We start from the raw sequence: 27,187 nt of genomic DNA, 5'->3' as shown, positions 1-27,187 counted from the left end.
TATTGTTAATGTTAAAACAGATGGCTGAGCAAAATCCATTTTTACAATCAGCCACTTCGATTGGACTCCTCGCTTATGGTGGCGGAAATTATAGGTTGACCTTCATGAGAGATAAATGAGCCTATGAACATTGTATTAATCCCATTGGCCAGCAGTGACTACAGCTGGACCCTAGCCATGATCTTTATAAAACGCTGTTTTCACAGCGCCAAGGTACACTCGAGACAAAGAGCAGAGATTGTGTATACATTGATTGTAGCGGTCTGTTTTTCTTCCAGGCACATATATATAATAGCGTGCTCTGATGCCCACACACACAAACTCTCACACGCAACCATGCAGGCGCGTGCACACTCTCTCACACACACACACATACACACACACACACACACACACACACACACACACACACACACACACACACACACACACACACACAGAGTTCATGTTATGTTGACATGTGCTCTATTCTGTCAGAATGCCAAGAGCTTTTCTCACCCATGCATGCTCAGTGGTGTGTATTCATTTGGAAATGTAATGTTCTCAACAAAATTCCAGGGCCATACAACGATTCTTCATTCATCCTTTATTGAACTAAATCTGGTTCCATGTTAGCTGGGCATTACCTTAAACTACCTTAAATCCAAAAGCACAAAAAAAAACACTCCTGTTGGTCTCATTTTCTTTTGGCCAATTTCTCTATCTAGAGATGGATACATTATACCCATTCTCTTCATCTTTGTTGATTCCGTGGGCCATGCCCTCAGTGGACTAATCAATGCTATAGCGTGCTTGATCACCCCCGGTTACAGTATCTGGTCCAGTAATTGAAACTCCCAAAGTTCCACCAGGATAAACAGTTGGTCAGGTCATGATCCAAGTGCTTTGAGCCTGAACTTCTGCCTAACATTCAGCTCTTAAAGCCACAATGCTAAATTTGTTTTTCAGTCAATGGCAGCCCCACCACTTGGTTTCCTATTAATCTAAGGGATGTGGTTGGAGGAATGTACAAATTGCAGTTTGCACCTTTCAAAATGTTCTGTGTCCACATTCTCTGAATATGTGCACAGTCTGTTTGTTATTGTGAGGACTGGGGATGTTTTGTAAATTCAAGATGGTGGGCAATTAAACGATTAGACGATCACCTTGGATTATGTCGATAACTAGCCCGCCTGTAAGGGATAGTGTTGGAGTCTAGCTAACAAGGTCCAATTTCATTACAGCAATGATGGACCGCCAAATAACACAGAGGTTGCTCGGGTGGCGGACTCTTTGGTGAATAATCCTGGGTTTGGGACTCGCTGCATGGCCAACAACCCGATACCGTAAGTATGACCAGCGGCCATTTTAACACACCTGTCCCTCAACCCACAGATTATTACTACATTTGTTTTGTTTGCAGTGTTTCTCCTGTTTCAAATGTTCTTGCACAGCATCACAATAGCTACATTGTCCAGGAAGTACAAGACGCTTCTAAACAGCTTCTATCCCTAAGCCATAAGACTCCTGAACATTCGAAAGGATTGGATACCTTCTGAGATGCTTGGTGTAAATGTTCCCACATTGTTTTCTTGTCTGTCATTCCTTCAGATCTCCTCAAGTGCATTTTGGGTGGGGGCTAAGGGTCGATTTGAAATTGGGCAAACATCTCCCCATTGGCACATTGTTCACCTCAATAAGTCAATAAACATGTTGTTTTGACCAAATCTAAAGCTGAGGCTGGTTGCTTTGGAATTGGGTCGACATATGGCCCATTGGCATGTTTTTATAAAAAGGGTGTTTTGACTGAAGTTGAATATCTCATGGAGGATAATTCTTTGAGAGACAAAGTTCAGTTTTAATCGTACATGTTCTAACACGAAACCCATGCGGTAAAGTAAATCATTGATTTAATCCAACCATGGAATAAGATTCTTCAAATATTAATTGCATACGACTGAAGGCATTTACAATGTATCGTATAAGACATGAATAAACATAATACATTATTCACGGCTTCATTCTAACTTATATACCACCATTTATTTTCTATTCATTTGTTCTGGGGTTCCCAGAGGTGAATGATGTTTGTATCGTGTAGATTTGCCTTGTTTTACGGTTAGGGGTTGAAATAATGTTGACAGTAGTAAGTACCCCTGATATCCTATATCTATCTCCTCTCTGTCAAGCCTGATCAGGTTCAACATGCTTTATCAAGCTGTTCTGCTTCCCTAATTCTTCAGCTGCTTATTGAAACATGCTACATTACCTCCATGTTTTAGATAAGGAGACTTGTATGCTGTAGCTGTGTTGTTAACATGATTTTTTTTTATCTATGTTTAGCTTGACCTAAACAGGTATTGTATGAGAATGGCATGTCTTTCTGAGGATAACTGCTGAGAATTCCTCTGTCGAAGTACCATTTTTCCTATTCGGTTGTGTTCTTTATTGAATTATGCTGGTTTCCTATGAAGCTTAGCAAATTGATTCTCATGTTTCATCATCATTATCATCGTTGTTTTTCCCCCTTTTCTCCAGAAATCTCCCATGTGTCCCGAATGATTCTAAGTGGTTCACTCCCTCAGTGGATCCCTCTATCAGCAACATCTTCGTCAACGGAAACTGGAGCATGGCCAACCCTTCTCCTAACTGCCAGTGCAGCACTCCTCAAAAGACCACCATGTTGCCAGATTGCCCACCTGGAGCCGGTGGGCTGCCTCCCCCTCAGGTTAGTCCACAATCTGGCAACCCCAGGTCTCCCTGTAACATAACGATTTACAATTGTGTGCTGATCTGGCAACCTGCATTGGACCTGAAGTCTTGTGTTAGCTCCCCGAACGAATGCCTAAGCTTTAGCTCTGCCAGCTCAAGAGGGCAGGCTTCCAACCCCAGACAAAATTGGTGCAGTGAGGAGGAGCTCAAAGGGGTGTGAGGTGTAACATAGTTTGTTCAGTGTGTTATGTCTCTAGTGTCCTGCAATGGCAATGCAGGGGTTTGAAGTTGAAGTTATCTTGCCCTCAGATGTTTCTGTTGTGAACACACGTTTCCCAAGGTAACCCTCTTTCTAGGGGTAATACTGATTGAATGCTCTGTCCCCCCATTGTAATATATACACCTTACCAATCAATCAATTTAATCCAACATTATGATCATTAACCATAGTTACTACGTATACTACAAGTGTCAACAAGAGTATTCATATCCAACACAATATATGCTCGTATGGGAACATGTATCCAGTGAATTTGGACATTGCTTTATCACATCAATGTTACTGTTGTCTCATGTCTTCCACAATAGCATTATGGCTGGTCTTAAGACAAAAATGTATGTTGAGATATTGCGTCTCATCACTCTTTTTTTGGCAACCCGTGAACTCTGACCTCTCTTAGACCAACCCTTGGAGAGCAGGTACAGGTTAGCACTGAGCTTGCTGATGTCCACCCCCCCCCCCCCCCCCCCCCCCCTTCCCAAGCCAAACCTTCATATCATAACCGCTACACACAGCCTACATGGTTGTCACCATATTAACTAACGCCATAGTCAACATAGCTACTATAACTAACGCATTAGTAAACTCGCTACAATCATGCAGTCAGCAAGCAGTTTAGCAGTTACACCTACAGGCAATTAATTAATAAAACCAAAAGCTTACCTTGACTTGGAAGAGTTCCAGACTTGGATAGCCATAGCCAGCTAGCTAACATAGCATCCCTCTCTGTTTGGGCTGGGTGTTTGAGTAGGCTAAACTAGCTTGCTGCATTCCCTAGCTACTGTAAGTGAAAGTGGAAAAAAATACAACAAAATATAGCTAGCTCTCTTTCTCTCTCACTCGCTTTTGCGTCTCTTTTAAATTTAAAGAAATTAATTTCTTCAAAACTGTTCAACTATTGTCTTTCTCATTGAATTAACTACTCACCACATTTTGTGCACTGCAGTGTAGAAAGAGAATTACTAGAATGGACAAAGCTCCTCAGACCATTTCAATTTGACTGGATAGACGGAAGCAGTCATCGTGTGGGTTATCGGTCCACTCAATATGGCCGCCGGTCCACTCAATCACAGAACATTGACTTGAAGGGGAAATGCCATTCCATGGCTCCAATATCTTGAATGGTAATGAAAAAGCTAGACATTGATGGACAGGTGCATTCTAACTTTTATTGGAAATGGCTTTTGGTGTTTACACAAGGTTTGTTCTCTGCCAGTGCATTATGGGTTATTATTTGAGGTATGTGAGATGAGAGTCTGAGTGTGCCAAGTGATCTTGGAAACAAATCTATCATAAAGATGGTAGATTATAGTCCATTACAGGACCAGACGGGAAATGTCTATGTATACATAATGCTTTTTGTTACATTCTAGGGTGGTTCATGCTTGGCTCATTGACAGTCATTCATGTCTTGACATGAGCTGTTTCTGTTCTGCTGGGTTTCAGGAAACCCAAAAATGTTCTATGAAAATATGTTCCGCTCCTGCAAAAGGTTTAATTGCAATGACAAAAAGGGAGTGAATGTACCCCTGAATAATGAACTCATGATCTAAATCAATCCCGGTTATAGGGCACGCAAAAAGTTATAATAATGTATAAAGTTTTGGCACAAATGATCAAAAGCACTGAAAGTCCGTATACAGTACCCAGTGGTTTGATTGACTGATTATTTTCCTTTTTTTCTTGGTGTCTTGGCAACATGTAAATAGAAAGTCAATATCCCACATTTACACACAAAAACTAAAACCAGTCCTTTGAGTCGTGCTTTTCAAGACACAAACATATACGAATCCCAATTCTCTAGATGGGGAAGTCATGACATTCACTGTTTTGATTCTGGAGGCTTTGTATTGACAGCCACATCGTTTTCTTCCCTCAGACAGAAATACCACCTGTCTATTTTGTCAATCAACTCCTGGTTTGATGTGCCTGTCCAAATCCCTGCTGGGAGATATCTGTGGACACTCCTTGAGACTGAGGACAAACACACTACTGGTGAGGAGGCGTGAGGTTGATTTGATAGGTGATCGACAGAGTTAGTCACCCGCCTGAATGGTACATTCAACAGTTGATCAAAATAGGTGATACATCAAATACAGTGGATGTATAAATTTACATTATTGTCAGAGAAGATGTAAGGAGTGACACTTTATGCCTGCAGTGCTATGCAAAGGTGTGATGCCTTTTGACATGTATTTGCAGATATAGTTTTTTTATCTTTTACAGACAGTTTGTGAAAAGTTCCTCTGTTTTTCACCCTTCTTTCCCTCCTCTTTTACCCCCTCCTGTTCTTAGGCGGATATAGTACTGACACAGTTTCCAAACAAATATCCAAAAGCACAGTCTGACAAATCTGAAATCATTTGGTTCTGTGGCGCTTGTGAAGGAGATGACAGTTTTTTTCTGTTTGGCGTCATGTTCTAAAGTACAGATGTAGGATCTTAATGTGATCACCCTGTGGCACAAGATTTAAGATTTTAAAAGGCTTCTGATGTTTGTAATTTCCACCTTTACATTTCAGACTTGATTTTCCCTTGTATCAAATGTATCAACTCCTACAAAAATATCCATTAATAATAATCCACATAATAATTCACATTTTGTCATGCTGCAGGATTATTTTCCTGCTGTAGCAAACTGGCTCAAATTAAAACCCTACATCTGTGTCGCATAAACTTGGAATGAATTTTGAGATGTTTGACTGTAAAGCCTTTGAATATTTTTCTAAGATTGCTAATTGGGATGTTTGACAAAATCTTGGCAAAGAGGAACTCTTACACACACACACACACACACACACACACACACACACACACAGAGACACAGACACAGACACAGAGAGTCGGACAGAGACAGACAGTCGGACGGAGACAGGGAGACAGTCGGATGGAGACGGACAGTCGGACGGAGACGGACAGTCGGACGGAGACGGACAGTCGGACGGAGACGGACAGTCGGATGAAGTCGGACGGAGACGGACGAAGTCGGACGGAGTCGGACAGAGACGGACGAAGTCGGACGGAGACGGACGAAGTCGGACGGAGACGGACGAAGTCGGACGGAGACGGACGAAGTCGGACGGAGACGGACGAAGTCGGACGGAGACGGACGAAGTCGGACGGAGACGGACGAAGTCGGACGGAGACGGACGAAGTCGGACGGAGACGGACGAAGTCGGACGGAGACGGACGGAGACGGACGGAGACGGACGAAGTCGGACGGAGACGGACGAAGTCGGACGGAGACGGACGAAGTCGGACGGAGACGGACGGAGTCGGACGGAGACGGACGGAGTCGGACGGAGACGGACGGAGACGGACGGAGACGGACGGAGACGGACGGAGACAGTCGGACGGAGACAGTCGGACGGAGACAGTCGGACGGAGACAGTCGGACGGAGACGAACGGAGACGGACGGAGACGGACGGAGACAGTCGGGCGAAGACGGACGAAGACAGTCGGACGGAGACGGACGAAGACAGTCGGACGGAGACGGACGAAGACAGTCGGACGAAGACGGACGAAGACAGTCGGACGGAGACTGACGAAGACGGACGAAGACAGTCGGACGGAGACGGACGAAGACAGTCGGGCGGAGACAGACGAAGACAGTCGGGCGGAGACGGACGAAGACAGTCGGACGGAGACGGACGAAGACAGTCGGGCGGACGGAGACAGTCGGACGGACGGAGGCAGTCAGACGGACGGAGACAGACAGACAGACACATGAGAGAGGCTGGAAGTAGTCACAGAGCAGGGCCCCTGAAGCAGGTTAGAGGTTAAATGCCAGTAGGTGGCACCTGAGATTCTGAAATTAGCAACCCAACCTGCCCAACCTGTGTGTTTGTGCGTGTGTGTGTGTGAATGCCAATGTGTATGCATGCATGTGTGTTAGTGTGAACACATTTGTGTGTGCTCAGTCCTCTCAGACAGACAGTAAGAGGCCCTTGAAAGCCAATGACTTCCCCTAACCGGAGCCCATGCTGTTTGGTGAAAATACCCTTTTTAAAGACGCACGGCTCATCCCCAGTCCTCATCTCTTCCCCCATCCTTCCGTCCTACCAAGAGCTCATTTATAGCTATCACAAGACTATCACAAGACGTCCGCCCTTGACGGATATATAATGCCTCGTTGTGCTTGTGCGAGCCTCACAGTGTACCCCCCACATCCTGTGACAAAGCAGGGCCTATTTGAAGTGGTGGTTGGAAAACGGTATTATGGGATATGGATTGTTGTCGGACAAAAGGAATACACTTTGTGTGGCCTTTCTTATTCTGACACATGGATGTTCCGGATCTCAACGAGGTTGTCAAGGTGTCTCATGAAAACGTGCTGTTGGATGCATTACATGAGTCTCTCTCTCCTTCTCCATTGTTTTCCGTCCCTTCTTTAAGATCACTGTATTTTGATTGCATCTCTTTCTGCCACTCTTCCCTCCGCATGGTGTTGTTCAAACACAAGCATTCAATGGCATTTGGGGAATTTTTGGAATACATTGGATGATGTTGGACCATATAATCCATGCCTTTAATGAGCATGGAACATTAACACCACGTTGTAGGCCTGATGAACAAGTCAGAAGGATGAATGTTACATTTCCTACCGGCAAGACATGAGAACGTCTACTTCACACAGTATTTTATCCTCATATCTTGTACATCATTCTGAAGGAAGATAACATTCCACGCCATCTGCCCTTGTGAGTTCAGAGGAATAAGCTATACTACTCTTCAGATTTGGGAGACGGAGGTACAGACATGAAACATATAAAGATAGCTGCACTTGTCGCGGGATTAATCCCACCCCTGCGCGCACACACACACAGGGGCGGCAGGGTAGCCTAGTGGTTAGAGAGTTGGACTAGGAAGGTTGCAAGTTCAAACCCCCCGAGCTGACAAGGTACAAATCTGTCGTTTTACCCCTGAACAGTTAACCCACTGTTCCTAGGCCGTCATTGAAAATAAGAATTTGTTCTTAACTGACTTGCCTAGTTAAATAAAGGTAAAATAAATCAAACACACACACACTCAGGCACTGAACATATACAGTCGTGGCCAAAAGTTTTGAGAATGATACAAATATTAGTTTTCACAAAGTCTGCTGCCTCAGTTTGTATGATGGCAATTTGCATATACTCCAGAATGTTATGAAGAGTGATCAATTAATTGCAAAGTCCCTCGCTGCCATGCAAATGAACTGAATCCCCCAAAAACATATTCCACTGCATTTCAGCCCTGACACAAAAGGACCAGCTGACATGTCAGTGGTTCTCTCGTTAACACAGGTGTGAGTGTTGACAAGGACAAGGTTGCAGATCGCTCTGTCATGCTGATTGAGTTCGAATAACAGACGGGAAGCTTCAAAAGGAGGGGTGGTGCTTGGAATCATTGTTCTTCCCCTGTCAAACATGCTTACCTGCAAGGAGACACATGCTGTCATCATGGCTTTGCACAAGAAGGGCTTCACAGGCAAGGATATTGCTGCCAGTAAGATTGCACCTAAATCAACCATTTATCAAATCATCAAGAACTTCAAGGAGAGCGGTTCAATTGTTGTGAAGTAGGCTTCAGGGCACCCAAGAAAGCCCAGCAAGCGCCAGGACCGCCCCCTAAAGTTGATTCAGCTGTGGGATCGGGGCACCACCAGTACAGAGCTTGCTCAGGAATGGCAGCAGGCAGGTGTGAATGCATCTGCACGCACAGTGAGGCGAAGACTTTTGGAGGATGGCCTGGTGTCAAGAAGGGCAGCAAAGAAGCCACTTCTCTTCAGGAAAAACATCAGGGATTCGACTGCTGAGGACGGGGGTAAAGTAATTTTCTCTGATGAATCCCCTTTCCGATTGTTTGGGGCATCTGGAAAAAAGCTTGTCCAGAGAAGACAAGGTGAGCGCTACCATCAGTAAAGTGTCATGCCAACAGTAAAGCATCCTGAGGCCATTCATGTGTGGGGTTGTTTCTCAGCCAAGGGAGTGGGCTCACTCACAATTTTGCCTAAGAACACAGCCATGAATAAAGAATGGTACCAACACATCCAGCAACTTCTCCCAACCATCCAGGAACAGTTTGGCTGACAATGCCTTTCCAGCATGATGGAGCACCTTGCCATTAGGCAAAAGATTCATCACTAAGTGGCTTGGGGAACAAAATATCAATATTTTGGGTCCATGGCCAGGAAACTCCCCAAACCTTAATCCCATTGAGAACTTGTGGTCAATCCTCAAGGCGGGTGGACAAACACAACCCCACAAATTCTGATAAACTCCAAGCATTGATTATGCAAGAATGGGCTGCCATCAGTCAGGATGTGTTCGAGAAGTTAATCAAATCAAATAAAATTGTATTTGTCACATACACATGGTTAGCAGATGTTAATGCGAGTGTAGCGAAATGCTTGTGCTTCTAGTTCCGACAATGCAGTAATGACCAACGAGTAATCTAACCTAACAATTCCACAACTACTACCTTATACACACAAGTGTAAGGGAATGAAGGTTATGTACATAAAAATATATGAATGAGTGATGGTACAGAACGGCATAGGCAAGATGCAGTAGATGGGTACAGTATATACATATGAGATGAGTAATGTAGGGTATGTAAACATTATATAAAGTGGCATAGTTTAAAGTGACTAGTGATAGATTTATTTAATCCAATGTTTTATTATTAAAGTGGTTAGAGATTGAGTCAGTATGTTGGCAGCAGCCAATCAATGTTAGTGATGGCTGTTTAACAGTCTGATGGCCTTGAGATAGAAGCTGTTTTTCAGTCTCTCGGTCCCTGCTTTGATGCACCTGTACTGACCTCGCCTTCTGGATGATAGTGGGGTGAACAGGCAGTGGCTTGGGTTGTTGTTGTCCTTGATGATCTTTATGGTCTTCCTGTGACATCGGGTGGTGTAGGAGTCCTGGAGGGCAGGTAGTTTGCCCCCGGTGATGCGTTGTGGAGACCTCACTACCCTCTGGAGAGCCTTACAGTTCTGGGCGGAGCACTTGCCGTACCAGGCGGTGATACAGCCCGACAGGATGCTCTCGATTGTGCATCTTTAAAGGTTTGTGAGTGCTTTTGGTGACAAGCCGGATTTATTCAGCCTCTTGAGGTCGAACAGGCGCTGCTGCACCTTCTTCACCACGCTGTCTTGTGTGGGTTTTTCAGTTTTTCTGTGATGTGTACGCTGAGGAACTTAAAACCTACTACCCTCTCCACTACTGTCCCGTCGATGTGGATAGGGGGGTGCGCCTTCTGCTGTTTCCTAAAGTCCACGATCATCTGCTTTGTTTTGTTGACGTTGAGTGTGAGGTTATTTTCCTGACACCACACTCCGAGGGCCCTCACCTCCTCACTGTAGGCTGTCTCGTCGTTGTTGGTAATCAAGCCTACCACTGTAGTGTCGTCTGCAAACTTGATGATTGAGTTGGAGGGGTGCATGGCCACGCAGTCGTGGGTGAACAAGGAGTATAGGAGAGGGCTGAGAACGCACCCTTGTGGGGCCCCAGTGTTGAGGATCAGCGGGGTGAAGATGTTGTTACCTACCCTCACCACCTGGGGGCGGCCCGTCAGGAAGTCCAGTACCCAGTTGCACAGGACGGGGTTGAGACCCAGGTTCTCGAGCTTGATGACGAGTTTGGAGGGTACTATGGTGTTATATGCTGAACTGCAGTTCATGAACAGCATTCTCACATAGGTCTTGTCCAGATGGGTTAGGGCAGTGTGGTTGCGATTGCATCGTCTGTGGACCTATTGGGGCGGTAAGCAAATTGGATTGGGTCTTGGGTGTCAGGTAGGGTGGAATGGTCCTTGACTAGTCTCTCAAAGCACTTCATGATGACGGAAGTGAGTGCTACGGGGCGGTAGTTGTTTAGCTCAGTTACCTTGGCTTTCTTGGGAACAGGAACAATGGTGGCCCTCTTGAAGCATGTGGGAACAGCAGACTGGGATAAGGATTGATTGGATATGTCCGTAAACACACCAGCCAGCTGGTCTGCGCATGTTCTGAGGACGTGGCTGGGGATGCCGTCTGGGCCTGCAGCCTTGCGAGGGTTAACACGTTTAAATGTTTTACTCACATCGGCTGCAGTGAAGGAGAGTCCGCAGGTTTTGGTAGCGGGCCGTGTCAGTGGCACTGTATTGTCCTCAAAGAGAGTTGTTTAGTCTGTCTGGGAGCAAGACATCCTGGTCCGCGACGGGGCTGGTTTTCTTTTTGTAATCCGTGATTGCGACTCTACTTGGTCTCTATACTGACACTTAGCTTGTTTGACTGCCTTGTGGAGGGAATAGCTACACTGTTTGTATTCGGTCATGTTTCTGGTCACCTTGCCCTGATTTAGAGCAGTGGTTCGCGCTTTCAGTTTCGCGCTTTCAGTTTCGCGCTGCCATCAATCCACAGTTTCTGGTTTGGGAATGTTTTAATAGTTGCTGTGGGTACGACATCGCCGATGCACTTGCTAATAAACTCGCTCACCGAATCAGCATATTCGTCAATGTTGTTTGACGCAATGCGGAACATATCCCAGTCCACGTGATTGAAGCAATCTTGAAGCGTGGAATCAGATTGGTCGGACCAGCGTTGAACAGACCTGAGTGCAGGAGCTTCCTGTTTTAGTTTCTGTCTATAGGTTGGAAGGAACAAAATGGAGTCGTGGTCAGCTTTTCCAAAAGGAGGGCGGGAGAGGGCCTTATATGTGTCGCGGAAGTTACAATAACAATAGAATAACAATGAATAACAATGAAAACAATGATTATCAGCCCTGGTTGCACAATCGATATGCTGATAGAATTGTTTTCAGATTAGCCTTGTTAAAATCCTTAGCTACAATGAATGCAGCCTCAGGATATGTGGTTTCCAGTTTACATAGAGTCAAATGAAGTTCGTTCAGGGCCATCGATGTGTCTGCTTGGGGGGGAATATATGCGGCTGTGATTATAATCGAAGAGAATTCTCTCTGTAGATAATGCGGTCGACATTTGATTGTGAGGAATTCTAAGTCCGGAGAACAGAAGGACTTAAGATCCTGTATGTTGTTATGGTCACACCACTTCTCGTTAATCATAAGGCATACCCCCCCGCCCTGCTTACCAGAAAGATGCTTGTTTCTGTCGGTGCGATGCGTGAAGAAACCAGCTGGCTGTACCGACTCCGATAGCGTGTCTCGAGTGAGCCATGTTTCCGTGAAGCAAAGAACGTTACAGTCTCTTGTGTCTCTCTGGAATGCTACCCTTGCTCGGATTTCATCTATCTTGTTGTCAAGAGACTGGACATTGGCGAGTAGTATGCTCGGGAGCGGTGCGCGATGTGCCCGTCTCCTGAGCCTGACCAGAAGGGTGCTTCATCTGCCCCTTTTACGGCGTCGTTGTTTTGGTTCACCGGCTGGGATCCGATCCATTGTCCTGGCTGGTGGGCAAAACAGAGGATCCGCTTCGGGGAAAGTCGTATTCCTGATCGTAATGATGGTGAGTTGACGTTGCTCTTATATCCAATAGTTCCTTCCGACTGTATGTAATAAAACCTAAGATTACCTGGGGTACCAATGTAAGAAATAACACGTAAAAAAAAACAAAATACTGCATAGTTTCCTAGGAATGCGAAGCGAGGCGGCCATCTCTGACGGCACCGGAGATTGACAGCATGACAGGGCGGATTGCAGAGGTCTTGAAAAAGAAGAGTCAACACTGCAAATATTGACTCTTTGCATCAACTTCATGTAATTGTGAATAAAAGCCTTTGACACTTATGAAATGCTTGTAATTATACTTCAGCATTCCATAGTAAAATCTGACAAAAATATCTAAAGACACTGAAGCAGCAAACTTTGTGGAAATTAATATTGGTGTCATTCTCAAAACTTTTGGCCACGACTGTATACACACACACACACACACACACACACACCAAATCAGTGTTAATTTATCAAACAATGAATGCTGTAGATCTTACCTGTGTGCCGTAGTCTTGAATTGGGGGGGGGGGGGGGGGGGGGGTGAATTGATTTGTATCTCAGGCTGACCCACCTACAGAAACCCAGAACATACAGAGAATATATTCCCTTTAAAGTGGATTTATTTTCTTTTATCCCTGCTATCCTCCCAATATGCCCTTGAAAAACTGCAGAAATGAAAGGAAGCGAGAATAAAACAGGCCCACACAGACACAGTAGCGAGTGTGAAATTGTTGTTTCCATGGAAATGGCATGCGACGGTAAGTCTTACCACCAAATCTCAGGTATTGACTCTCATTGGCGATATTTAACCTTCACAGATGAAAAGGCCTCCATTCATGCAAAGGAATTGATAAAGCCGCCGTGCTCTGGGTATTACAATTGATGTCTTTATCATCAGGAGACCACTCTAACTACAGCCTGTTTGCAAATGATTCTCCTCAGCTACCGCTGCAAAGCCTTGCCGCCATTATCTTTCAAATAAATCATTGAAGTTGTGCATATTTTCTTCATTCACCACCTTTGTGAGTAGAGGTGGGTGCTCCTGAAAATGCTTATATCCCAATTCAATTAAATATGCTTTAGGAAGCCTTCAAAAACAACCCTTAATATAGTAACAATAATATATGCCATACGGTTATGTGTGCACACATTTTACATATGGGTGGTCCTTGGAATCAAAACGACTAGACAATCCCTTGCAAACACTATTTTGAATGAATGAAGCACAGTTAGTGCACAAAACATTAGGACAGCCAGAGACATTGAAAACTAGGCATTAAAACTTGCTACTGATGTACTCCTGTTTTCTAATTGGCCAGGGGTCCAAATTGGACAAGTCTAAGGACAACCCTCCCTGTTTCAAATTACTTTTTTGTATTTTTTTCTTCCGGGAGTTGTCCTGGCATGGTAATGCATTGTCATTATATTGTGCATCAACATGACCAATTCCCATTGTATTACCTGAACAATATGAATCAGAGTTCAGCTTATTGGGAACGGAACCCCTCATTGACCAGCCGAAGCCACTCTATGACGTAAAAACATCTGAAAATAAGCAACACATTGTATTTGCAAGTCCTGCAACCTGGATTCAAGCAGAGAGAACAAACAATTTGGGTTGGCCACATCTTTGCTTCAAGAGATTACTGTTGATGTTTTATTTTGGCTTTTACCCCCAAGATCCATTTTAGTGTTAAATGACCTGTCCGTACCGGTTCATTCAACAAGGAAAGGCGTCTTGGAAAACAAAAGTGAAAAGGTTGTGAGGTCACGAGATGAGGCAGATGGTGGAATGAGGCCCAGTAATTTGTTTTCGTTTTTTGGGGAGTAAAACCAGGCTCTGCCGCTGATAGTATATCTACAGTGTTGACTTGTAAAGATGGAAATGTCTCTCGCAAACACAGGGAAAAGACTCCAGCAGCTTATGTTTGTGTTATTTTGAACATAGCCTTATGTCGGATGTTGATCCACCCAGCAAGGCGAGGTGTTCAATAGATGATCTTCAAACCAATATCTGTTGTGCGGTGTTCGAGCGAAGGTACTCAAAACATGCAAGTATGCACACACACATATCCACTTGCTGCTGCAAGTATACCAACATTCCTTGCCATTTCCAGCCAACAAGATAAAATTTGAGTCGCAATCCATCACTAGTTCCCTGTATTTACAAATAGCCAGTGGCGATTTTAGCATGTAAATCTTGGTGGTGCAACATTTTTTTTTATGTGGGATGCATGCCAGCAAAGCCACTACACTAAACAATACATGAATTACACTATAACGGTGACTACTGGTGCCCACAAACTGTTAGGGCCTGCATAAAGCTGTCCCAACGCAGAGTCCCAACAGCAGTCCCAACACCTGACCACTGCTACACCTGGTTATCAGCGGAGCCTTGTCTGGCAGCGAAACAGTTAATTCAGCCTCATTTACTGCCTTAAAAAAAACATAGCTGACATGGCTGACTTGCTTAAACAAATGTAGTTTATACTGACAATTGAGATGTACAAACCATGGAATAAGGGGAGAACAAGCGGATACAAGGCAATCTGTAATTTCCAATAAGACATTAATGAGGAAGCTAGGACAGATGTAGTCAAAAGTTCAGCACTTTTGAAATTTACAGCAACAAAATTCAGAACATGGGCCGTTCTTACAGTGTTCTTGATGTACACCAAGTCAGAACGTGGAATAAATAAAGGGGGCATATTAGCAGACAACGAAAGCTCTTAACGTTACAATATTCAATGATTACATTTCTCAAAAACAGGTTATAGGCTACATGTGCACCACCAAGTCAGAACAGTTGGCAAAATAAAGAGGTGAAAATAGACCAAATTATTAGGGTGAGGCACCTGGGCTACTAACAGCTTTCTACACAATGTACACTTAGTATTACTTTATTAGCTACAGTAGACATGTCTCCTTGGCATATTACATAATGTATGCAGCAGCAAACAAGACATTTTTGGACTCACCTTGTTGTGCTGTGCTCACTTGAACAGGAAGTTGGTGCGGTGGTCCTTTGTGGGCAAATTTTGTCATCAAATTTTGTCATCAAAGTCTGGCATTCTTTGGATTTATGGTGCTTTCAGGACAATTGTTGAATCATGTTGACATCAGTGATCTTCAGGTCGTAGCTCTGGAAAGAGGCCAGAGTTCCCAATTTACAATTCCGAGATGGATGAAAGTTCAAAACGTATTTTCCCATCCGTGGCTCGTTTTCCCCGAGTTCCCAGTTGTCTTGAACTCACAGAAGTCAGATTTTGCAGTTCCGAGTTAAGTTGTTTTAAGGGTGGCACAAATCATGCTTCATTGACAGCATGGCAAATGTTGAATGTTTCTAATTTTAAACTAGGAAAAGAGACCCTTAATCTTAGACTTGGGATCACACAGCCACTCCACTCCGAATAGCAGGCTAATGATTGCTTTGCAATGATTGCAGTTAGCCACTGATTCCTTCCAAACCACTCATTGTTGAATTTGCGATTTCCAATTTGTTGTGTAATATTTATGTCCAATAGCCAATGAGCAACGATACGTTTTAGCTATAATTTATCTTCATATGACAAGGATTAAAAAGGATTTACCAATAGATTGTCGACTTGATTCATGATAATAACTGCTAGCTAAGATTTTGAAAGTATGATGTTTACATGAACAGTCCAATCGAAGCTACTGGGGATATAATGTGTTTTGATGTTATTTTATCTGTGTCCAATGACGTTGAGCCTTCTTGGATGGGCACTAATGTAACTCTTAGTGTCCCCATGAGTGACAGAACACTGAGCCAATCATGGTGCAACGCTCTGTATTTTCTACTGGCTTGCCCCACCACAGAAAGCCCTGAGCTTGGCTGAAACACCTGCATTTTGGAGCTGCCTTACTCAAGAAAACAAAAAAAGAGACCGTGTTTTTATGCAGCTTTATTAACTTAACTTTATTAACTTAATAAAAAAAATATTATTTTTTACATTGTTTACAAACTGATATGTGACACAGATTAATTAATATGCAAAAGCCCCCCATGCAAAACAGGAAAGTCCCGCCCTATAAATGTGGGGCTCAAAACAGGTGGGGCTCTGCAAATAACTTACCAGCAGTTACTTTTCCAAGACTCAGCTCCACAAACAAGACAGGTGGCACACTTTTGACGGGACATTATAATTATAAGTCGTGCCTTTCTGGAAATGGGAATTATATGTTGTGTCTTTAAAAACATAAGAAAACACAATTGACTTGATCATAATTGAGCATTTCTGAGGGAATCAACAAACTAGATGAGACAAACTCTGCCTAGGCCTCCAAAGCTACATACAGCAGATGGCACACATGGTTTAAAGCAGAAACTCTATGTCCCGACGATTGCATTCCGTTGCTGTCTGGTGAAAACCTCTCATCTCCAAAACAAAAACCTTTCAGGAAATTACCATATTTTCCCATTAACGAACATACAATTATGAAACTTCAGAAGCTATTTTGAATACATGTTCTTGTTCTTAGAGTCATGAAATGTTCCAAGTACATCGAGGGGAGTTAATGCTTTCAGTAATTAAAATAAAAAATGCAAATTGGCAAAAAATTTAGTTTAAAGGTTTTCATCAGACAGCGACAATGTGTTTGTGCCAGGTAAAATTGGACATTGGTCTTTGAAGTTTGCAACACGAGGCTCACGTGGTTTTTAGCAGAACTCTACATCACGAAGAGTGCATTTGTTTGTGCCAGGTAGAATTGACAGTTGGTCTTTTGAGGTTTCCCAAGATACAGAGACTATATGCAGAGATTATTAAGAACACTGCCTACCCTCTTAAGGTCTCTCTAACACGGCAGCATGTCAGCTCAGATTTGATTACTCTCCTGTTTGCCTCTCCTGTGTGTCATCAACCTGCAGTCGAGAGGGACAGACGCGTGCGGAATAAGAGACCTCATGTATAGGAAGTGCGGGTAAATAGTTGGGATATATAAGACGTAGATGGCCTATATGCCTTAAAATGACTTGTGCGGTCGAGAGCGGCATACGCTCGTGGAATGATTTGATGTGAGGTATAGATTGACAAGTGTGGAGAGAGCATTCTATGTACAGTAAATCATCTGGATCAGAAGTGGCTGGTGGGAGGAGATACCAGAGGACGTGCTCATTGTAAAGGCTGAAATTGAATAATTGGAAAGGTTTCAAATACATCAAACACATGGTTGCTATTTCATTCATTCCATTTCAGCCATTACAATGACATCCTCCGATATCTATCTGTGGAGTTACATAAATAGCTGACATGTACGGTGTCCATATTAGGACACATGTCCATGGAGTGTTGGAGGGCCCTCACGTTATCTGTGGTTTCGATTGGAGGATGTGGAAATCGGCCAATGCAATTAGATTCATGCTGGCTGTGAGCTGTACGGTTATGTCAACTCTCTATCTGTTTGTTTATGCCTGAGTTCCTGCTGCTCGGAAAGGAGACTCCGATTTTTCAGTGGTGAACAGAGCATTGTGCTGTGACTCATCTGCTTCTTCCTGTTACACAACTTCCTTCTTGATTCACTAGTAGAGAAACTACATTTCTCAGTAGTGTGGAGTTAGTTGAACTAAGTTTCCCAGTCGTGTGGAGTTAGTTGAACTGCATTTCCCAGTAGTGTGGAGTTAGTTGAACTACATTTCCCAGTAGTGTAGGGTTAGTTGAACTACATTTGCCTGTAGTGTGGAGTTAGTTGAACTACATTTCCCGGTAGTGTAGGGTTAGTTGAACTACATTTGCCTGTAGTGTGGAGTTAGTTGAACTACATTTCCCGGTAGTGTAGGGTTAGTTGAACTACATTTGCCTGTAGTGTGGAGTTAGTTGAACTACATTTGCCTGTAGTGTGGATTTAGTTGAACTACATTTCCCGGTAGTGTAGGGTTAGTTGAACTACATTTGCCTGTAGTGTGGAGTTAGGTGAACTACATTTGCCTGTAGTGTGGAGTTAGTTGAACTACATTTCCCGGTAGTGTAGGTTTAGTTGAACTACATTTGCCTGTAGTGTGGAGTTAGTTGAACTACATTTCCCGGTAGTGTAGGGTTAGTTGAACTACATTTGCCTGTAGTGTGGAGTTAGTTGAACTACATTTGCCTGTAGTGTGGAGTTAGTTGAACTACATTTGCCTGTAGTGTGGAGTTAGTTGAACTACATTTCCCGGTAGTGTAGGTTTAGTTGAACTACATTTGCCTGTAGTGTGGAGTTAGTTGAACTACATTTCCCGGTAGTGTAGGGTTAGTTGAACTACATTTCCCGGTAGTGTAGGTTTAGTTGAACTACATTTGCCTGTAGTGTGGAGTTAGTTGAACTACATTTCCCGGTAGTGTAGGTTTAGTTGAACTACATTTGCCTGTAGTGTGGAGTTAGTTGAACTACATTTCCCGGTAGTGTAGGTTTAGTTGAACTACATTTCCCGGTAGTGTAGGTTTAGTTGAACTACATTTGCCTGTAGTGTGGAGTTAGTTGAACTACATTTCCCGGTAGTGTAGGGTTAGTTGAACTACATTTCCCGGTAGTGTAGGTTTAGTTGAACTACATTTGCCTGTAGTGTGGAGTTAGTTGAACTACATTTCCCGGTAGTGTAGGTTTAGTTGAACTACATTTGCCTGTAGTGTGGAGTTAGTTGAACTACATTTCCCGGTAGTGTAGGTTTAGTTGAACTACATTTGCCTGTAGTGTGGAGTTAGTTGAACTACATTTCCCGGTAGTGTAGGTTTAGTTGAACTACATTTCCCGGTAGTGTAGGTTTAGTTGAACTACATTTGCCTGTAGTGTGGAGTTAGTTGAACTACATTTCCCGGTAGTGTAGGTTTAGTTGAACTACATTTCCCGGTAGTGTAGGTTTAGTTGAACTACATTTGCCTGTAGTGTGGAGTTAGTTGAACTACATTTCCCGGTAGTGTAGGGTTAGTTGAACTACATTTGCCTGTAGTGTGGAGTTAGTTGAAGTACTTTCAAAATAACATGGATCGTTTGTAGATAACTCATTTTCTCAACATGTAGTGGGTCTGAGTGTAAAAAGCTCATCACTACACATTCATCTCATTTGAAGTAGAGTCCTGCTATTACGTATTGCAGACTTCATTTTCTGCAGTTGGCCTGTAACTTCAGATCGACCAGGGGTGGATTTGGAAAGTCCATCTAACTATCTGACCAAATCAATTCTGGTCAGATAAATACAGATTACTGGGCAAGCAGCTGAAAAAAGATGAAAATAAGAAGAACATGGAACCATCCAAATATCTATCTGAGGGACAGGTATCTGAGAGACAGATAGGCACGCAAACAAGCTTTTGGAAAAGAATCACCAGCCTTGCACTTCCCCTCCCCCCTCCTAATCCGCCCCCTCGCCCCAACCTAACTAGGAATGAATTAACAAGCAGACGCCCGTTTGCATACATATCCATGTCATTACTACGACATAGAAAATAGGCATACAAACACAACTTATCAGCACGGGGGAGGCTATTTCAACTCATTATGTGGGCAGTGTTGTTTACCATCAGTTAGCACGATAAGCTAGAAACCCAGTGAAGGGTGGAGAGAACACAACTGGGCAAAAGGGAGTCAGGGTGGGGAGGGGGATGAAGGCGCTTGAGGCTCGGCTTGGGGCGCTCTGGACCCTTATAAGCAGTCTCCATTAGCGTTGCCAAGAAATCCTTCTAATCAGCATAGTATCCCGACACCATTAAATAAACTGGGCCAGACAGGAGGGGCTTGCTAGTTGTTAGCATGTGTTGGATGTGGCCATGGAGGGTATGTGGAGTGGATGCGCACCACAGTGTCGCATCCTCCCTAATTGTGTCTTTGAACGTGCCAATTTATGGAGAGTACGGGCTAATTAGGTCCCTTTTACATTAGCCACATTGGCTCTATCATAGTGATGGGGAAGGCTCCAACAGGCTCACTATTATGATCAGGTTCAGTGTTCTTAGTTGTGTTCCACAGCCCCCCACGCATCTGACTTGATTATGGTTAGAAATGTGGCTGGTGCCACCATCGTGCAATAATGATTGGAGTGCTCCCCCCCCCTGTTTGTAGTAGAAAGGTGTGGCCATTGTTTTGGCTGAACTTTTTTCATGATCATAGTGCCTGGCTTTCAAAGGTAGACATGACAACCGGTAGTTGGGATTCTGATCTCTTTGATATTGTGTTAAAACAAACTCCATATTGATCATCAACATCTGATTGTATATGTAGATAGGTACAGGTACATTTCAGTGCCCAATCAGTGAATCAGATAGAGGGTTGAAGTGCATAGCCTGCCAGACATATTTTTGTTTTTATTTTACACAATGCATTATCTGGAACTTGTATGTATTACCAGTGCCGTGCGGCTCAGTTCGTATGGTAAAGCGCTTGCAACGTCAGGGTTTGTGGGTTTAAATCCCGCCGGGGCTACCAAAATGTACAGATGTGGGGTTGTATGTCTCTATGGATAAATGTGTCTGCTAAGATGGCATGTCGTTGCTATTGTATCCATTGCTTGGAATGTGCCATTTTTTTTTTTCTTCATATTTTCCTATTAAGCTACCTTAGTAGTCTGTACACTTTAGCGAAACGCACATCACATGTCAATGAGTGCCGGGCTGAAGAGGACCTATGTATCTTAGAAATAATACCATGTCATTATCACATATTTCCAGAGGACCCAGAATACCACAGACACACTGCAGGACATGACGGGGCGGAACATGACAGACTTCCTTTTAAAGACCTACAAGGAAGCAGGCAGAAAAAGGTAATTTTACTTATTTGTCATTTTAGTAATTTACCAGACACTATTATCCAGAGAGGTCATTTTGCATTCACCTATGTGCTTGGTAAAACTTGTGTAACATTCAGATATAATGCCAACAATGCAGCCGGAGTTATCTAAGATAACGTGTATGATGTTCAACTCAAGGTCCTATTCATGATAAGTAATCTAAGAGTCAAATTAAATGTTACTGTTTATTGTGTGTGTGTGTGTGTGTGTGTGTGTGTGTGTGTGTGTGTGTGTGTGTGTGTGCGTGCGTGTGCGTGTGCGTGCGTGTGCGTGCGTACATGTCTGTGCGTTTATTCCTGTGTTTGTGTGTCCATGCGTTTTCATATCTTATTAAATTACACTGTGATCTCTGCCCCCACAACTACCACTACACACCACTCAAGGTATGGAGGGATTTCTGTCGGAGGGGTCAACTCCCAAGTCAGGATGACTGAACCGGAAATAGAAGCTGTGATCAGGGATTTGAGGAGCCTATTAAATTCCTCCCAGGTATGCTATGGATATTGGAATCGTGGTAGCCTTACTGCCGGCCGTGGTACAGCTTGACTATTGAGGGAAAGCGCATTAATTTAATATGTGCCTGTGTGGGTGGAGGATAGACAAGGTACGTTTGCTGCGGTTGAAAGCCAGAAGGGGTCTTTGGAGACCTCAATTCACTGAGGTCCTTGGATGTTGTTTATCTATGTTCAATTATGCATAGACGTAGAAACCAAGGACAAACCCAGCTTATAAAACCGGCCTGATAGCTAATGCTAAGCTTGTGCTCTTTGTGAAACATGGACTTGAATCTGCTTGAGTGACTCTTGAATTTCAATACATTACCTTCAAATCGAACTCAGAGGAAAGTTAAATCTCAGATATACTTTTTGGTGTCCATGGAAACTGGGTATGATGTATTTAAAATATTTAGTTCTTCCTCTCTCTCTCCTCAACACACTCAAACAAGCGTACACACTCCCACTCTATCTATCTATCTACTCTCTCTACTCTCTCTCTCTCTCTTTCACTTACACTTGCACACATACCCTCCCCCACACACACATACCATACCCCCCCCCCCACACACACACCTCCCACATACGCACACATACCATCCCACACACACATACCCTTCCACAGACATACCCTCACACAGACATACCCTCCCACACACACACACACACACACACACACACACACACACACACACACACACACACACACACACACACACACACACACATACCCTCCCACACACACACACATACATACCCTCCCACACACACACACATACATACCCTCCCACACACACACCCTCACACACACACACACACACATACCCTCCCACACACACACACACATACCCTCCCACACACACACCCTCACACACACACATACATACCCTCCCACACACACACACACACACACACACACACACACACACACACACACACACACACACACACACACACACACACACACACACACACACACACACACACACACACACACATACCTTCCCACACACACACACACATACACACACACATACCCTCCCACACACACACACACACATACATACCCACACACACACACATACATACATACCCTCCCACACACACACACATACATACTCTCCACAAACACACACACATACCCTCCACAAACACACACACACACACATACCCTCGTACACACATACCCTCCCACACACATTAAATGTTCAAACCTGTTGGAAACCCGGACCTCAAACTTCTGTGAGATCAGCAGAATGTTGCCCGCCCTCGGGGCATCTTCCCCATCCTTACCCAGGGCACTTCTCCATGCTCCAGATTCTCTACGCTAACACAACTTTAATTAGTCGCCGCAGTGATGATGTAACTCTAATGGCCGAGCATGAGCCGTTCCCAGCTCTGTGCCTTTCCCTTATTAAAGTGGAAAATTGTCCTTGAGATATGGCTAACTCGCTGACTGTGACTGGGTCCCAAATGGTACCCTATATAGTGCAGTATTTTGGGCCGGGCCAAAATAGGGTGTCATTTAGAATGCAATCTGTGTCTGCTTGGGTTGCAGAAGGAGAGAGAACAGTAGTACTCTGCTGTACCACCTGACTGGGCTGGAAGTTAGCTTTTAAATTCATGTTCATTTTTTGGGGGGGGTGCCATTGGTGAAATTGAAATGAGACTCAAAGGATTCTGGGATTGATTAGGATGACGGATGTAATAACATGGCAGAAACAAAACACACCGTGCTTGAAGACGATTAAGACAGACTAGTAAATAAAGTAGTCAAATACAGTGTCTTGAGAGCCATACCAAAACAGCTTTTAACATAGGTTGCAACTTGTCACGCACTCGACACAACACGTCATGCCATAGTCGTATCACTGGCCATGGCTGTGGCGGCCGGCCGGCTCATTTGCCATACAACCATCACTTTTTTTCTCATTTGCCATCACCCTTGAGGAGGAAGTTGTTTCGTAAGGGATTAGCAGCAGTAAACGCTCGCTGGGGTTCCATAATCCCCCTCTGTCTCGCCCGCAGTGAGTCTTCCCGTCTGGCTAAGAAACCAGTGGAACAAGCAGCTAATTCTCAGGAAGACCCCATTCCCATGTTGTGCTTGCTACGTTGCCAACCTGCGCCAGAAAGCTCCCTACACCTCAACCCCCTCGGGTTTCCTCCTCCCTCTAATCCCATTCCTCAAAAGGGAGAAGTAAAAGCAAAATATACATAAAAGCAAAATGTGAGTCCCAGCTTTGAGGAAAGGAGAATTACAAACAGAAAAAAGTGTAGTTCCTGGGCTCATGAATAGTAAATGAGCTTGAACAGGGAAGTAATTTAACACAGATATTTATGTCGGTGTTCTGTGTGTTTCTGTGAAATTTCTGAAATTCACAATTCAGAGAGATAAGAATGAACCAGAGTCAATGTTATCAGTATATCACAGTCTCTTGACCAATGTTTCCAGCTGATACGTCTGTAAGTATACAACGTCAGTTTTGGCATAGAGGAAAGGGCGGAGTTGGGACATCCGGCTATCTTATGTCACTGCCTTATCCTCTTGTTGCCCTAGCGTAAATACTGTATCCCTCACAAAAAAAGTTTCAAATCGCGATGTTCTGGCATGTCTGCCTCGTGATTTGCTGGGAGACTTGTCTGTCTTTTAAGACGACCCTCCCCTTTTCTAAGTTAATAAGAGAATCCATCATTAATCCCAGACCAAATGCTGTCGCTGCCTTAGGTCTGGACTCCATAGGACCCAAGCAAAGTCCGATTTGAAGATGAGAGAAAAGATATGATGATAGTGAAATGTTCATGGGCCTGTTCCCATCCTAGTCCTCTTGGGGGTGACATGGGGTCATCTCTCTCCCTCTTCCTTCCTCTCTCGTATTGTAGGCTTTTGATCAAGGTGAGGGGAGCCATTTGCATTGATTTATATTACACCTGTGAGGTGTGCAGTGTGCACTGGGCTGAACTGGAGCTGGGCACAGGTGGGATGACGGACCATCGCAAATCGCACGTGGCGGCCCAGTCATCTGCAGCAGGCCCATTTCACATGAAACATGACCAGAGTGTATTTTTTTTAAGGCGACCCATTCGGCCCACTCCTGCTTGGTCCTGTAGCTGTCATGTGCTATATGTTATAACACCATGTTATTTCCATAGTGAGAAAAGAGAGACATATTAAAAATAAAAATAAATTAAAGAGGAGAGCGAAACAAGTGGAAGGCAGTCCTGGGTTGTCGAAGTCATTCGACCCCCACTCGGTCATCAACATTGACTCATTCGGCTCCCACTCCCACCTGCCCTCTATAGCTCTAGTACTCAGGGGCCATATGCGTCAAGCATCTCAGAGCAGGAGTGCTGACTTAAGATCAGTTTTTGTATAATTTAGATCACAGTAGATAAGATGACATGGACATGGGGGCAAGCGAAAGGCAGTGTTGCAGGTTTGCCAAAATAACAAGAAAATGAATGTTACTTCTCAAGCCTATATAAAATAAGTGGGCCTCAGCAACCTACAGGTATTGCTGAGATCCCTATCCCCCTCTCCTGTGTTGTTGTGTTTTGCATTTCAAAGAGGATATGTATTTTCCAAGTGTGTCCAATTAAGCCTTTTTCTGTTGTTTTTTAAATTCTCTCCTTCATTAGGATAACACAACCGATCAGATGCTCCTGAATACCGAGATGCTCCTGAAAGAGCTCGGGACCAGGGATAATGTCAAGGTATTATATCATCATTCATCTTGAGGCTTAGAGACTCAGAGGTTCCTTGGTGGCCATTACCATTTTTTTGTTATGTTATGCTAAGTGTTTCCACATCTTGATAATTGTTGTCACTTGCTTTGGCGCTACATAGGTATGGAGTAAGGTACTCTCCATGGGCTGGTTTTCAAGACCAAGATTAAGACAAGTCACGGATAAAATATAATAAACTTTAAATGGAGAATCTCCATTGAACATTATTTTTAACCTGGGACTAGCTTTAATCTTTGTCGGGGAAAGTGTATATATGCTTTATATTGTCTGTGAACTCTAGCAGCAATAAACCATCTGTCATGTCTCCAGGTGTGGTTCTACAACCAGGCGTGGCACGGTATTGTATCGTTCCTCAATGTGGCCAACAACGCCATCTTGAGAGGCAACCTGCCGCCGGGTCATGACCCCAGGGAGTATGGAATCTCCTCCTCAAGCCACCCCCTCAACCTCACCAAGGCTCAGCTTTCCTACCAGGCAATGTAAGTCGGGTTGTATCAGCTCTGGGGTTCCCTTAGGTACTGATCTAGGATCAGTTACCCTTCCCCAATCCTAACTGTAACCATACATGGGGAAAATGCAACGCTGACCCAAGATCAGCATCTAGGGGTAACTTTACCCTATACCTGTTCTATCACCTGTACGACAGGCCACGTGGAGCCAGAGGGAAAGGTAGTGGGGGAAGCTGGAGCGGCAGAACGAGTGGCAGGAGTCTGAGATGGAGAGGGAAAAGTGGAGAGAGGGAGAGGAATAGTATTAGGCTGGCGTATAGATTAATTGGGAGATTGAGAGGATGAGGCCCTCTGAGAAATAAAGAGAAATAGAGATGGGAGAGAAAGGCAGAAAAATAAAGAGTGACGGAGAAAAAGAGAGAAATAAAGTCAGAAAGACAGAGAGAAAGACAAGAGATATACAGTGCCTTGCGAAAGTATTCGGCCCCCTTGAACTTTGCGACCTTTTGCCACATTTCAGGCTTCAAACATAAAGATATAAAACTGTATTTTTTTGTGAAGAATCAACAACAAGTGGGACACAATCATGAAGTGGAACAACATTTATTGGATATTTCAAACTTTTTTAACAAATCAAAAACTGAAAAATTGGGCGTGCAAAATTATTCAGCCCCTTTACTTTCAGTGCAGCAAACTCTCTCCAGAAGTTCAGTGAGGATCTCTGAATGATCCAATGTTGAACTAAATGACTAATGATGATAAATACAATCCACCTGTGTGTAATCAAGTCTCCGTATAAATGCACCTGCACTGTGATAGTCTCAGAGGTCCGTTAAAAGCGCAGAGAGCATCATGAAGAACAAGGAACACACCAGGCAGGTCCGAGATACTGTTGTGAAGAAGTTTAAAGCCAGATTTGGATACAAAAAGATTTCCCAAGCTTTAAACATCCCAAGGAGCACTGTGCAAGCGATAATATTGAAATGGAAGGAGTATCAGACCACTGCAAATCTACCAAGACCTGGCCGTCCCTCTAAACTTTCAGCTCATACAAGGAGAAGACTGATCAGAGATGCAGCCAAGAGGCCCATGATCACTCTGGATGAACTGCAGCGATCTACAGCTGAGGTGGGAGACTCTGTCCATAGGACAACAATCAGTCGTATATTGCACAAATCTGGCCTTTATGGAAGAGTGGCAAGAAGAAAGCCATTTCTTAAAGATATCCATAAAAAGTGTTGTTTAAAGTTTGTCACAATCCACCTGGGAGACACACCAAACATGTGGAAGAAGGTGCTCTGGTCAGATGG

At 43.9% G+C, this 27,187-nt stretch overlaps 1 protein-coding gene across 3 annotated transcripts in view; it reads left to right on the top strand.

The window, feature by feature from the left end:
• The window catches only part of LOC110531729 (phospholipid-transporting ATPase ABCA1), a 227,524-nt gene that overhangs the window by 129,361 nt on the left and 70,976 nt on the right, over positions 1-27,187 (top strand). For all 3 annotated transcript variants that reach the window (XM_021615071.2, XM_021615074.2, XM_021615072.2), the window contains exons 31-36: positions 1,224-1,325; positions 2,518-2,707; positions 21,069-21,163; positions 21,574-21,679; positions 25,321-25,395; positions 25,738-25,907. In XM_021615071.2, coding sequence (XP_021470746.2) covers positions 1,224-1,325; positions 2,518-2,707; positions 21,069-21,163; positions 21,574-21,679; positions 25,321-25,395; positions 25,738-25,907 — 738 coding nt within the window. The remainder of the gene's footprint in view (positions 1-1,223; positions 1,326-2,517; positions 2,708-21,068; positions 21,164-21,573; positions 21,680-25,320; positions 25,396-25,737; positions 25,908-27,187) is intronic.

The sequence above is a fragment of the Oncorhynchus mykiss genome, chromosome 9 (genome assembly GCF_013265735.2).
Source record: "Oncorhynchus mykiss isolate Arlee chromosome 9, USDA_OmykA_1.1, whole genome shotgun sequence".
Classification (NCBI taxonomy): domain Eukaryota; kingdom Metazoa; phylum Chordata; class Actinopteri; order Salmoniformes; family Salmonidae; genus Oncorhynchus; species Oncorhynchus mykiss.
Note: the sequence above shows the minus strand (reverse complement) of the source record. Positions and strands in the feature narration are given on the sequence as shown.